Here is a 12,511-nt window from a genome sequence, read left to right as displayed (position 1 = left end):
CTGAGTCCAGAGCGAGGAGGAAACCTGCCCCAGATCCAGATTCTTCCCTCCCACCACAAGGACTGACAGGGAAACGTCCTACTGCCTTGTTCCTCGCTGCCCAGCCTCCGTCTCAGCGAGTCCCAAGCAGGCATCAATTCTCGGCCTCATTTTCCCCACCAGCAGCTGGGAAGCTCCAGGCTCAGCGTGCGTGGCAGGGGCTGCTCTCTCACCTTTGTGTGTGTCTCACTGTTCACCCCACGTTCCCCGGCTCCTTGTCCTCCCCAGGGCGGGGATCTGCATGAGCTCAGGCGACACATCTACGCTGACACCGTGGATTTTTTCACCATTAAGAAGCTAGTGCAGAAGGTTTTCTCTCGCTGTAAGTGCCTGGAGCTTCACCGCAAACAACAGGACCTCAGCAGGGTGAGGAACGAGCCCTGAGCGCCAGGGTGGCCAACGCAGGGCCTGGACTGCCCTCTCTCCTTTAATACAGCAGTGCAGTCTGTGGGGCCTACAGGTCCCAGCATGCCATGCTCCATCTTGATCTGATTGGCCTGCCCCCTTACCATTTGTCTGATGGCAGGTTCAGAGAGTAACCTTCTCTCTGGCCCCTGGAGACGATACATCAGTAGGGTGACCAGATAGCAACTGTGAAAAAACGGACAGGGGGTGGGGGGTAATAGGCACCTATATAAGAAAAAGTCCCAAAAAACAGGACTGTCCCTATAAAAACGGGACATTTGGTCACCCTATGCATTGGGATCATGTAGACACGCAGGCCTGGGATTGTACATGGGGCAGCGGTAGGGCAGCTCCCCTGGGCTGCACCTTTTCTGGAGATCAAGGGGCAAGTCAGGCTGCCCGTTCAGCTTAAAATCAAGGGTCCATCTGAACCTGGTTAGAAGTGGGTTGGGGCAGAGCTGCAGCCCATGTCCCAGCCAGGTGGGGCACCTTGTTTGGGAGCTTGTCATGTGTGGGCTCTGAGGGAGGAAGGAGGCCTCCAGCCCCAGCTGCTCACCTCTGGTACCTCCTGCCTGAGAAGGGCTCGGCGTTGTTTCCCTGCAGGGGGGCGAGGTGTTGGACGCTGAGCTGATGGAGCTCGTGGGAGCCGGTAAGGAGCAGGCATGTCGGGATGACAGGATGAGTGGGCAGCAGCGCGTGTGTTACAAACATGAGCGTGCCATCCCCGTGCAGCATACGGTGGAATCCCTGGACATCCGAGAGGAAGGTGAGGCTCATGCCGCTTCCTGGCGTGGCGATCTGGAAAGGATTCTTCCTCCCCTCAGCTCTGTGGGCAGGACGGGGCTTCTGGCCGGGATAGTGTGGGCTTGTTTGCCTTTGTGCAACGTCTTGTGCTGGTGGCAGAGCAGACTGATCATGGCGGGGCTGGCTGGGACGTGGCCTGATCCGGTAGGGCTGACCCTGTCTTCCATTATAGGTCAGGCCAGGCCTTGCTGCTGTATCTGTTCCCCTTCTCACAAACTTGGCGAGGCGCGATGGGTACATCAGGGGACGGGGAGAGGCAGCCGTTGTGTCTGGTGTTTGAAAATTGCCCATAGAATATCAGGGTTGGAAGGGACCTCAGGAGGTCATCTAGTCCAACCCCCTGCTCAAAGCAGGACCAATCCCCAACGAAATCATCCCAGCCAGGGCGTTGTCAAGCCTGACCTTAAAAACCTCTAAGGATGGAGATTCCACCACCTCCCTAGGTAACGCATTCCACTGCTTCACCACCCTCCTAGTGAAAAAGTTTTTCCTAATATCCAACCTAAACGTCCCCCACTGCAACTTGAGACCATTACTTCTCGTTCTGTCATCTGTTACCACTGAGAACAGTCTAGATCCATCCCCTTTGGAACCCCCTTTCAGGTAGTTGAAAGCAGCTATCAAATCCCCCCTCATTCTTCTCTTCTGTGGACTAAATAATCCCAGTTCCCTCAGCCTCTCCTCATAAGTCATGTGTTCCAGCCCCCTAATCATTTTTGTTGCCCTCCACTGGACACGTTCCAATTTTCCATCTCCTTCTTGTAGTGTGGGGCCCAAAACTGGACACAGTACTCCAGATGAGGCCTCACCAGTGTCAAATAGAGGGGAACGATCACGTCCTTCGATCTGCTGGCAATGCGTCTACTTATACATCCCAAAAAGCCATTGGCCTTCTTGGCAACAAGGGCACACTGTTGACTCATATCCAGCTTCTCGTCCACTGTAACCCCTCGGTCCTTTTCTGCAGAACTGCTGCCTACCCACTTGGACAAGTGCAGAGTCCTGCACTTAGGGACCTTGTTGAACCTCATCAGATTTCTTTTGGCGCAATCCTCTAATTTGTCAGGGTCCCTCTGTATCCTATCACTACCTTCCAGCCAGGCTGGGGCTGCTCCCGAGCTTGCTGTGAGCCTGAGGGATGTGCATAGATGTGCCTTGTGCATAGAGAATGTAGACTCGTGCAGCTCCTCCCCTTTAATATAGAGGGGGCGGCTCATGTCCCACCATGCCCTGCTCTTGAGCAAGCCAGATGGAGGGCAGTCGCAGGTCCTGTGTGGGGCAGTAAGCAGGTGGCATGGGAGGCTAGGCTGCACCCGGGGGGAGGTGGGCCATAGCGTGCGGACATAGAGAAACCAAAAGCCTGGCTCTTCGAAGTGGGGCTCTGAGAGGTGACTGCAGCTCATGCCTGTCCCACCGGAACGCTCCGTGATTGGCGCATGTCTCCTCTCTTCTGCTACAGGCATCGAGACCCTGCTGTGTTACCTGGAGCTGCATCCACAGTGCTGGGTGGAGCTGCTGCACCCCACTTTCTCCTCCTGCCGGGTGGTGTGTTACGGGGGCCCCCAGCAGCTCAGGGCAACCGCAAAAAGGTGAGAGTCACTGCGTGGCATGGGGAGTGATGAAATCGGAGCCCTTCCATGCGGGGAATGGAGAGACCTCTCGGGATGTGCAAACTCTGTGGGAAATGCCTTAATCAGCTCAGACCCAGCTTCGAAACAGTTCCATCTGCTTCTGGGCACCTCCTTACCGGGAAGGGCTACTCAAACCAGAGCCGTGACTGCACTTGGTAGGGAGGAGGTCAGCTGGGGGATGTTCTTGCCAGCAAGCACTGCGGGAGCTGGCACCTGGAGGAGGGGGGCGAAGAGGTTGAAGGATGGATAAGTAGGACTCGTGGGAGGAAATCTGGAACGTTGCCGGGAGGAGCTATGAGGAATAGGATAGAGAGTGCATCTCCTGGGATGCTGAGAGAGAGACAGGCCCACGCCCTGGAGACTGGGCTGGCAGACGCTCTGCACTGGCGGGGGAATAGACTAGCACAGCTGGGTAGGGCTCTTCCACTGTGCGTCCTCTGGCTAAGGAACAGCGAAATGCCCCACAAAGGTGGGGCTGCTTTGTGGTGCCATAGGGGGGTGTTTCGGGGAGCAGAGGGGGCAATAGATTCGAGCTCTCCTCTGAAAGGCTCCTTGCACTGCGCTGCTGTGCTAGGGGTTATATTCAGTACTGTTGGACGCCCAGAGGGAGTGGGATGGCAGGGCTGCACTCATCCTGGATGCTTGCTGCCTGCAGGAGTGACTGCCTGATTCAATGCAGGCTGCCAGGTTGGTCACTACACCACTGGCCAGGGAGTACAGCAGCTGGGCTCACAAGGGGCTGAATAACAGTGCTCAGATAAAGGAGTTGGATCCTGTGCCCAGTGCGTAAACAGGTGCCTCCTGGAACCCAGTGCCTTCTACAGGCAGCATTGCACAGCTGGCCAGCAGCCTCTGGGCTGGCTGTCTCCCACCTCCCTCTGCAGTTCCAGGGGTCAGCTGGCAGCGGCATACAGACACTGATGTGGGGGGCCAGTGCAACAAACCTGACACTAATAAAGATACACGGAGCTTTGCATATCTTACCTCATTGATCCTCACAACTTTGCAGAGTGGTAGGCAACAGTTGCAAAGAGACAGGCCCAAGGCTGCAGAGGGAGTCTGTGTCAGAGGTAGATCTAATTTGGAGGAGTTCCTGGCTCCCTGCGCTAGTCCCCTTCTCCCCTCCCCAGTTCCCATGTTACTGCTGCTGGCTTTGATTTTTGTCTCTGGGTTCTCAGCATCTGCATCCTCGGCTTTTTCTCTCCTCCTGCTCTCAGCTCCCCGCCCATCGCAGTGTGTCTGGCCCGGGAGCGTCTGGCAGGGGTGGATCACACGCACGCCAGCTCTGTGGAGTTCGACGTGATCGCACTCAGCGACTCCATGGGCTGGGAGGTTCTGCCGGTGAAGCGAGCCCTGCGCCAGCTCCAATGGAACACACAGCTACAGAAAGGTGCTGAGGCTCTTGCGCTGAGACTGCTTCTCCGGGGCACCGGGGAGTAGGGGCAGAGCTGGGGAAGGGAGCCCTAGAGAGAGCTATGGTGGCAGGATAAAATCCCCCCTCCTCCTGCAATCCATGTGAGTTCTGTAGCATTTGCAGTGGGCAGGGGCTCTAAAAGTGCCACGGGTGTCTGTGGGATTGGCCCTCTTGGGCACTCAGAGCTCATGTACCGTTTTCTGGCCCTGCTCGGAGCCCTGTGTTCAGTGATTCTCTTGTGTCCCCTGCGGTGGGATTGTACCAGTGACCCCCTCTTGCTGTGCGTGTGTCATCTAGTGATCCTGAGTCAGTTCCCATAAAGAGCCCCTCCCCCGCCTTGTTGCCAGGTTGCCATGGCACTGGGAAGAGCGGTGTCCTGGTGGAGTTCAGCGACCTGTCCTTTCACCTGCGCTCCTACGGAGACCTCACAGACCAGGAAATGGACTCTGTGTGCAACTTCCTGCACCACCGGGTGACGGCGCGGGAAACGACCACTCTCTGCCAGCTCCAAGCCTGCTTCAGGGCCTTCCAGAGGTGAGCATGGGCAGCTGTGGGGAACCCAGCCCCACTCTGCACACTCCGGACGGTCAGTTCCAGTTAAAGCCTCCACAAAGAGGTTTCACCTCATGCCTCTTACCTCCACCCTCCCTTCCCCGCTGAGGGAGGCCCCAGGAGTTACTGCAATATGTGCTGGTGATAAGACTATGGAAGCGGAGTGGGAGCAATGAGTTAGACAGCAGTGGTACAGGGCGAAATGCAGGCAATCTGTCAGCAGGTCAGACAGTGCATGGGGCAGCGAGGAGGCTGGTACTGCTTGGCTGGGGTGGGGAGCAGAGACGGAAGGTCCGTGAGGGTGGCTGGGGAAGTCCATGGAGAGCTTTTGAAAATGAGGGGCATAATTGTGACCCAGATCCTGAAATGACAGGGGCCAGTGGCGGTGCTCACACAGGAGCAAAGAACTTGCCCCCTCCACTGGTCTGCCATCTCTGACATAAACACAAAGCAGTGTGGCCATTCCAATTCCAAGCCCTACCAAACAAACTGCTCCCTGCATGCATGCTCCTCCCCTGGGGAGAGGATGAGAAAATGAACCACGCAGGGGAGATACAAATCCCATCACTCCGGACGTGATTGCCAGATACTTAGATATTCTCCAGGGCAGGAGAAGAACCTGCACGGAACAGATTAGAACTCTAGGGTAGGGACAGAATATGGTTGTCCTGCTCTATACGCATCACCTTCCCTTGGGATCCTGTCCCTTCTTGCTCTTCCTCCTTCCCTGTGGCTTATCCCACTCACTTCTCCAGTTATCCTGCACTCTAAGATCTAGTGGTGCACGATTTAACACTAACACACCTTTTCCTGGGCAGTGTGGCCTGCCAAGCCAGCACCCTGTATTCGGAGCGTGTGGACAAGGAGAGGAGCTCCCAGCTGAAGGCCTTGTTAATGGACTATTTTGAGAAGAAACCTGTGCTGGACGAGACCGAGCTAATGCGCGGGGAAGAAGAGGAGGCAGAAGATCTCAGTAACATGAAAGTGAGCCAACTCCTTTGTTTACGTCCTTTTGTTGGTATCTAGTTTTGAGCCCATCTGAGCCACTTGCAGGCTGGCATTTCTGATACCCCTGAAACCATGGCATGTAGACAGTTGATGTGGTGTCAGCTGTTGCATTAGAAAGGCTGTCTGTATAGTGTATGGTTGTACTGGGTGGGATGGGATGGACTGTGTGTGTGTGCGCACGCATGCTCTGAGTGGATCAAAATCCATGGCAGTACTGGGTCCTCCTGGATTAAAGGATGTCAAGCTTTGAAAGGGGTGAGGGGGTGTGTATGTGAGAGAGCAAGCGAATGAATCTAGGAAACACTTGTCTCACTCTGGCTTTAAAACCGTTGGCGCTGCCATTTTGGTGAACATTCTGTGACTGGATTTGAGACCCTTCTCTTTTACTGAAGTATGGAAGCACTTTGCCTGGTGGGTGTGTGTGTGTTTTCCTTCGTTGCACTTTGCTTTTAGAAGTTTAAAGGGATGCTATCAAATTATTCTGCACCTTTAAATTTAGGACTTGTTAGCAACATGTGAGGGCCAGTCCTGGTTCCATTGATGTCATTGGCACTTCAAAATTAGTACTTTACACTTTTCATCTTCAAAGTGTCCCAAATACAAATTTAAAAGGGTATCTTGGTAAGGGTTTTACTGGATCAGATGGGAGTAGAAATATTTCCATAACTTTTTTGTTTTCCCTTTTTTTTTCTCATTTAAAAAGTCTCCCTGCACTCCCTGTTTAAACACTCTCCCTGCAGCACTCTTGTACTAGACAACCAGTAAGTGAAAATGATCAGAAAAAAAAGTGAAACTGATCACTTTTTGGTTTCACTCTTCAAACAGAAGAGAGCAAAAGTGATCAGCCATGATGCTGAAAAGTAAATTAGAGGATTTTCCCCTGATTCCATAATCTGAGGGTCTGTTAGATCAGTGGTTCTCAACCAGGGGTTCATGTACCCCTGGCGGGTACACAGGTCTTCCAGGGGGTACATGAACTCATCTAGATATTTGCCTAGTTTTACAACAGGCTACATAAAAACACTATGTAGTGAATTCAATGTAAACTAAACTTTCATACAGACAATGACTGGATTATACTGCTCTATTTACTATACACAGACATGTAAATACAATATTTATATTCCAACTGATCTATTTTATATCAATAAAAATAAGAAAGTCAGCAATTTTTCAGTAACAATGTGCTGTGACACTTTCATATTTTTATGTCTGATTTTTTGTAAGCAAGTAGTTTTTAAGTGAGGTGAAACTTGGGGGTACGCAAGACAAATCAGACTCCTGAAAGGGGGCCAGTACTCTGGAAAGGTTGAGAGCCAGTGTGTTAGATGGACAACAATGTCTAATCCAGGTTTCTGTATTGCACTGTATTTTGAAATACGGCTTTTATCGTGTGTCCCTATTCTGTAACCAAAAGAAAACTATCTAAGGCCTACACGACTATCTGTTGGCAAAAGGGTATGTTGCTCAGGGGTGTGGGAAAAAAACCAGCCCCCTTGGCGACATAAGTTTCGCTGGCATAAGTGGTCGGGTACATAAGTGCTATGTCGGTGGGAGAGCTTCTCTCGCCAACGTAGCAACTGCCACTCATTGGGGGTGGTTTAGTGATGTGGATGGGAGAGCTCTCTCCCGCCGGCGTAGAGCAGCTACACGAGAGATCTTACAGAGGTGCCGCTGTCAGCTTGCTCGTGTGGACATGGCCTAAATCCAAGCACAGGATGAGACCACAGCTCACTGATTTGGTCCCAGTTAATTTTATCCCTTGGTGTGAAGTGGGTTGTGAGTGCTCATTAGCCCTGTTTTTTGTTTTTTGGATTTGTCTGATCAAGAAATGGTCTCTCCCAACACTACGAGGCTGTAGAGAGAAGGAACCTTCTGCGGAGACCAAGATGGAACCTGGCTTATTTTCCCCCCAAAGCCTAACGAATTTCAAATGTTTTCTCTGTAGCTGCGGGAGTGGGAAGGGCAAATCCGCTCGGACATCCGGAATTTCCTGTCCATCCGCCAGGATGAGAAATTCTCTGGCAGAGCTATTGCCAGGATATTTCATGGCATTGGTAAGGCAAGCCGAGCGCAAGACTGGAATCCTATCTGCCTTTTGCTACTTATGTAGTATGACTTTCCATAATACTAGGCATTTTCTGCCTGATCTCTGTAACCGCTGCACAGATCTCACCTTAACCCTCCTTAAAATGTGTTTGTAACCATGGCCATGGTGAAAGGGGCTGGCTTGGAAACTGAAGGCTTCTTTTGGGACCTGCTCCTGCTGCTGTCCTTGTCTTTTATTGTGAAATGGTATGCAACCCCTCAGTCCAAGGGAGTGGAGTGTTACCCCTACTCTAGCAATCCATGCGGGATTTGAGCTGCAGGGGACCTCTGATGCTCAGGGTGGGCTTCCCCAGCCACAGAGGGTGTGTACCTGTCATGGTTACAGGGCAAGCTGTGCTTTTTGGCCCCTTTGAGGACAGGTTATGCTACCTTCCCCTCTTTCTGGGAGGAATCACACAGTCTTGCATCTCTCTGATGGAGCATCTGAGCTGCAGGACCCTGGCCACCACTGATGTTAACTCAAGTGGCCCAGCTTGTTTGGCACCTGCAAGCCCTTTTCCTTCGGGGGCCTTTGGCAGCAGCTGATTAGAGAGACAAAACCAGCTTGTCCCAAGCATAGTCTCATGAATGCACTCCAAAGGGCCAGAAAATGCAGAGCGAAGGGTAAGAACAAGAACGGCCTGTGAGCATGTTTCCCCTGACTTTGATCTTCATCTTTCCTTGCCAGCTTGGTAAGTTCCCCCCTTCTCTGGGTGGGGAGCCAGCCTGCTTGCTGCATCCCTGTCAGCGCTCACCGGCAGCCCCAGCAACTCACTCCACTCCCCTTCCTTCTCTAGACCCAGCATCCTCCAGCTGCTCAGTATCCCTTTGCTCCTGAGTTCAGGCCTGGGAAGAATAAACTCTACCAGCCTGCTTGGAGCCAGGCCAGGGGTATTCCCCAATTAATTGCATCCCCGCTGTTTGCTGGAGGACCCTTAGTGATCTGTGGGACTGTACCTTACCTTCACCATTGTTTGGTTTCCTCTTGGTTCCCCCCTAACAGCCTCCTCTGATTTAACTCCTTGCTGCCTGGCAGGATAATATCAAACAGGTGAACTGCGGGGCATATGGTGGTGGTGGTGATGATGATGATGATGATTGATAAAAAAATAGTAGACATACCTCCCTCCTCCTACACAGGACCCCCTGTTGATAGCTTGGCTCTGTCTGCCTCGAGTAGCCACACCACATATAGGTTTAGGAATCTGCTACTGCCTTTGAACTAACAGACACAGGCCTAGCTCAATAGAGGCTCATGCTTTTAGAGGCAGATGACCTGGGTGCAGTCCCCTTAGATGACCTGTCCAGGGACGTTGTCATTGTGTGAACAAGGTTACAGTCTCCTAGAGCTCTGTGGGCCTGTTTGACACAGGGGTAATTCCACGGAACTCAAGAAGGTGACCCTGGTGTAATGGAGCAGGGAATCCGGCCTCTGAATGCCTAGGCCCAGCCACATATGCTCAGCTGCTGTTAATGTCGAGGTCGCTTGTGTGAAAGCTTTGACCACTCTTCTGTCTCGAGTTAGGCACTGCCACTGAATGACAGGCGGGTGATGGGCTCAGCAGCTGACCGGGGCTTTTTCTCTCTCTGAACAGGGAGCCCATGTTACCCTGCCCAGGTCTATGGACGAGACCGCAGGTTCTGGAGGAAATACATCCACTTTGACTTCAATAAAATCATGCGCCTGGCCACGGAGGAGATTATCCGATGCAAATGAGCCTGCGAGGGCAGGAACGTCAGTCACTGACCCCCAGGGAAATGGAACATCACAACAGCCACCAGAGCAAAGCCGGGGAGCCCTGCATGCCATGGCTCTGTGTGCCGTAGCTCCTGTATTCCATTCACCTCACTGCAGATCCCAGGAGCTCCCATGAGGGACCTTCATCTAATGGCTGTGTCGTGATTCTAGTCCCAGTTAACCCAGTGCAGGGAACTGGGGCTCCCACTTGCATTGGGGACTCCTCTGCAGATCCCACCTGGCGAGGTACCTGCTTTTCAGAAGTGGAGAGGATACGCCATGGGCTGTGCCCAAAGGAGGCTGGGCGAGAAAACAGAGCCTGAGGGTGGCTCCCAAGCTTGCTGGGAGGAAGAGGCTTTGGGCGATTATCCAGTTGACTGTATATAAATGTCCCTTTTAAGGTTCAGTCCCCTAGACCTGCCCCAAGCAAACGCACCTCTCTGACTCAGGGAGGCGAGTCACCAGCCCTGTGTGCCAGGGGCTTGTCTTCTCACTTTTCAGGGCTAACTCCGCTATGGTGTTCTACTCATTTTGCAAAATTGTACAACATCTGAGCACATTTCCTGCCCCAGCCCTGCCTCTCACCCCCGGTACAGGGGGAGGGCAGACTGGGTACAGCTGGACTTTTCTCAGACATGGGCTGTGAATGGACACGTTCAGTTCCCACTGGATATTCAATAACCATCTTGGGAGGTGGCAACGTTTGGCCCATTCAGGAATGGGTGGGATGCTTTCCATACATTTAGATGGTGCAGAGGAGGTAGAATGCCCCTCCCACCGTACCATAGTGTGTGTAAAAAGTAACTGTGTATTTACATCCGAGCTTTGACTGTTGTTGTGTTTCCCCTCGCTAACAATTGTCTGTTGCTCACTATCCGTTCCAATGCCTTTGGAGTGTCTTCAGTGCTGTTCTATTTCCACTGACCATCTGAAATCTTTGTTTCCCCTCTTCCATCTGGGACCATATCTGGGTTTTATATTCACACTAATAAAGAGTGTCTTTTAAAGTGCCTGACTTCACCTCTTGGCCCTTCCCTTCCTGCTGTGTGAGCAGAGTTGCAAGACTCTGCCTGTCTCCCTGGGAGCTGCTGGGGGCGGTGGGGCACTGCAGGGTGGGGGATTTGGGCATGCGGAGTGATCTCTTCAAAGGCACCTGGGAGAGTGAGAAGCCCTGATTAGTCCTTGACCTACTGAGAAGCTCGGTGCCTTTGCATATCCCACCCCTTTGGTTTTTATCAGCATAAACTAAACCCAAAAGCCAATCTCCACAGCCAGCCATTGTTTTCAAGTGGGACAGACTGGGTTACGCTACTTTGCACCTTGGTATGAGGAAAGGTTAGGGGATGCTTGGGTATGTGCGTGGGAGAAGCTCCCAAATCCAGATGAGGTACCAGCACAGTCCTGCACTCCCAGCTGGCAGTTTTCTGGCCTGTGTTATACAGGAGGTCAGATGCTTGTTTGGTCCCCTCTAGCCTTGGAATCTATAACACTCCTCTCTGTTTTTTTTTTTAATTTTAAATCCACTAAGTTTGCAGCTGCTCTGGTAGGTTAAAAGTACGTGTGTAGAACTGATTTCAGAACTGGCCCTCCAATGGACCTTTTGTATCTCCTAACTGACCCCGCGCTCTGTATCAAGAGCACTCTGTACAGGGACATGCGTAACGTATGCTAATGGCTGTAACTGGATTTTCATGCCATTGAAAGTTGGCTAACTGAAAGCCTGCAGGCCTCTTACAAACAGGCATAGGCTGGATGTTGGGAGGGCAAGCTTCCCTGCCAACCTGCCGCTGCCCTGCTTTAGGGGGCCCCCACTTCTGGAGGTGAGAGGGACCTTACCAGGGGTCATTCAACCCTTAGCTCCTCTGCTGACACACCCTCCACCCCTCAACAAAGGGTCACCTCCACCACTTCTTCTCTGCAGCCTGTAGCTGACGTCGCCGGCCCCCCACACCTGCACGGGCAGCGGCTGCAGGAAAGGCTGCAGAGGCAGCTGGGGTCAGAGATGGGCAAGTCAGCGTTTGACTGGCAGGGCACAGAATGTGCTTATCGCAGCAGCCTGGAGAGTGGTGCAGGGGAAGGGTCAGTGATGGAAAGTAAGCTCCATTCAGGGGCGAGGCCTATGCGAAATACACCCATGCTGTGTGTTTAGGGCTGGGGGGGATGGGTACTGGGCAGCGGGGTGGGGCACCACCTTTGGTCCCTATCTGCTGCCCTCCCCCTCCCGTTACCCATTTTAGCAAAGGTCAAGGACTATGTAACTAGACGGTGTCTCTCCGGGGTGAGGTGGGGCTGGGGGGGTGCACTGGCATGCCGTAGCAGGTGCTGGTGCCGGCTTGGGGGGAGGAATGTGGCTGGTTCGTGCTACAGGCTGGGGCGCTGGTGAAGGTGGGACCTGGCGCAGGCGGGGGGGCCATGAGCTCTGCGCTCTTGGGTGCGACGCTGGGGGTTGGGGTGTGGGGAGGGGATCTGGGGGTGCAGGAGCCAGGAGAGGGGGCAGTCTGGGCAGCGGGGCTCCTGGGGGGAGGGGGCATGGGCCCTGTGTGGGGCAGTGCAGGGGTGGGGGTGCTGCTCTAGGAGGGCGGCAGGGGGGGTTCAGGGGGTGCCCCCCGCCCCAGGGCCAGGGATGTGGCCTGGGCCCAGCTGGAGTGGAGCAGAGCTGGCGCCAGGGGCCCCCAGCCCCGCTGCCAGGCAGCCTCTGGCCCGGCCCCCAGGGAGGGGCCTATCCAGGGAGGGGCGGGGTCAGAGGCAGCCGGCCCAGCACGGCAACGCCCACGGTCGGTCCTCCGCAGCCATAGAGAAGAGCGAGAGGCATGCTAGAAGGGCCCACCGCCA

General features: G+C 53.6%; 1 protein-coding gene across 3 annotated transcripts in view; it reads left to right on the top strand.

Moving 5' to 3' along the window:
* The window catches only part of RECQL4 (RecQ like helicase 4), a 44,095-nt gene extending 33,406 nt beyond the window's left edge, over positions 1 to 10,689 (top strand). For all 3 annotated transcript variants that reach the window (XM_078851396.1, XM_078851397.1, XM_078851395.1), the window contains exons 18-25: positions 268 to 405; positions 1,048 to 1,210; positions 2,708 to 2,837; positions 4,097 to 4,269; positions 4,641 to 4,827; positions 5,664 to 5,829; positions 7,802 to 7,910; positions 9,537 to 10,689. In XM_078851396.1, coding sequence (XP_078707522.1) covers positions 268 to 405; positions 1,048 to 1,210; positions 2,708 to 2,837; positions 4,097 to 4,269; positions 4,641 to 4,827; positions 5,664 to 5,829; positions 7,802 to 7,910; positions 9,537 to 9,658 — 1,188 coding nt within the window. In that variant the 3' untranslated portion in view covers positions 9,659 to 10,689. The remainder of the gene's footprint in view (positions 1 to 267; positions 406 to 1,047; positions 1,211 to 2,707; positions 2,838 to 4,096; positions 4,270 to 4,640; positions 4,828 to 5,663; positions 5,830 to 7,801; positions 7,911 to 9,536) is intronic.
* The last annotated feature ends 1,822 nt before the right edge of the window (positions 10,690 to 12,511 follow it).

This window comes from Lepidochelys kempii, chromosome 2 (genome assembly GCF_965140285.1).
Source record: "Lepidochelys kempii isolate rLepKem1 chromosome 2, rLepKem1.hap1, whole genome shotgun sequence".
In the NCBI taxonomy this organism is placed as follows: Eukaryota; Metazoa; Chordata; order Testudines; family Cheloniidae; genus Lepidochelys; species Lepidochelys kempii.
Note: the sequence above shows the minus strand (reverse complement) of the source record. Positions and strands in the feature narration are given on the sequence as shown.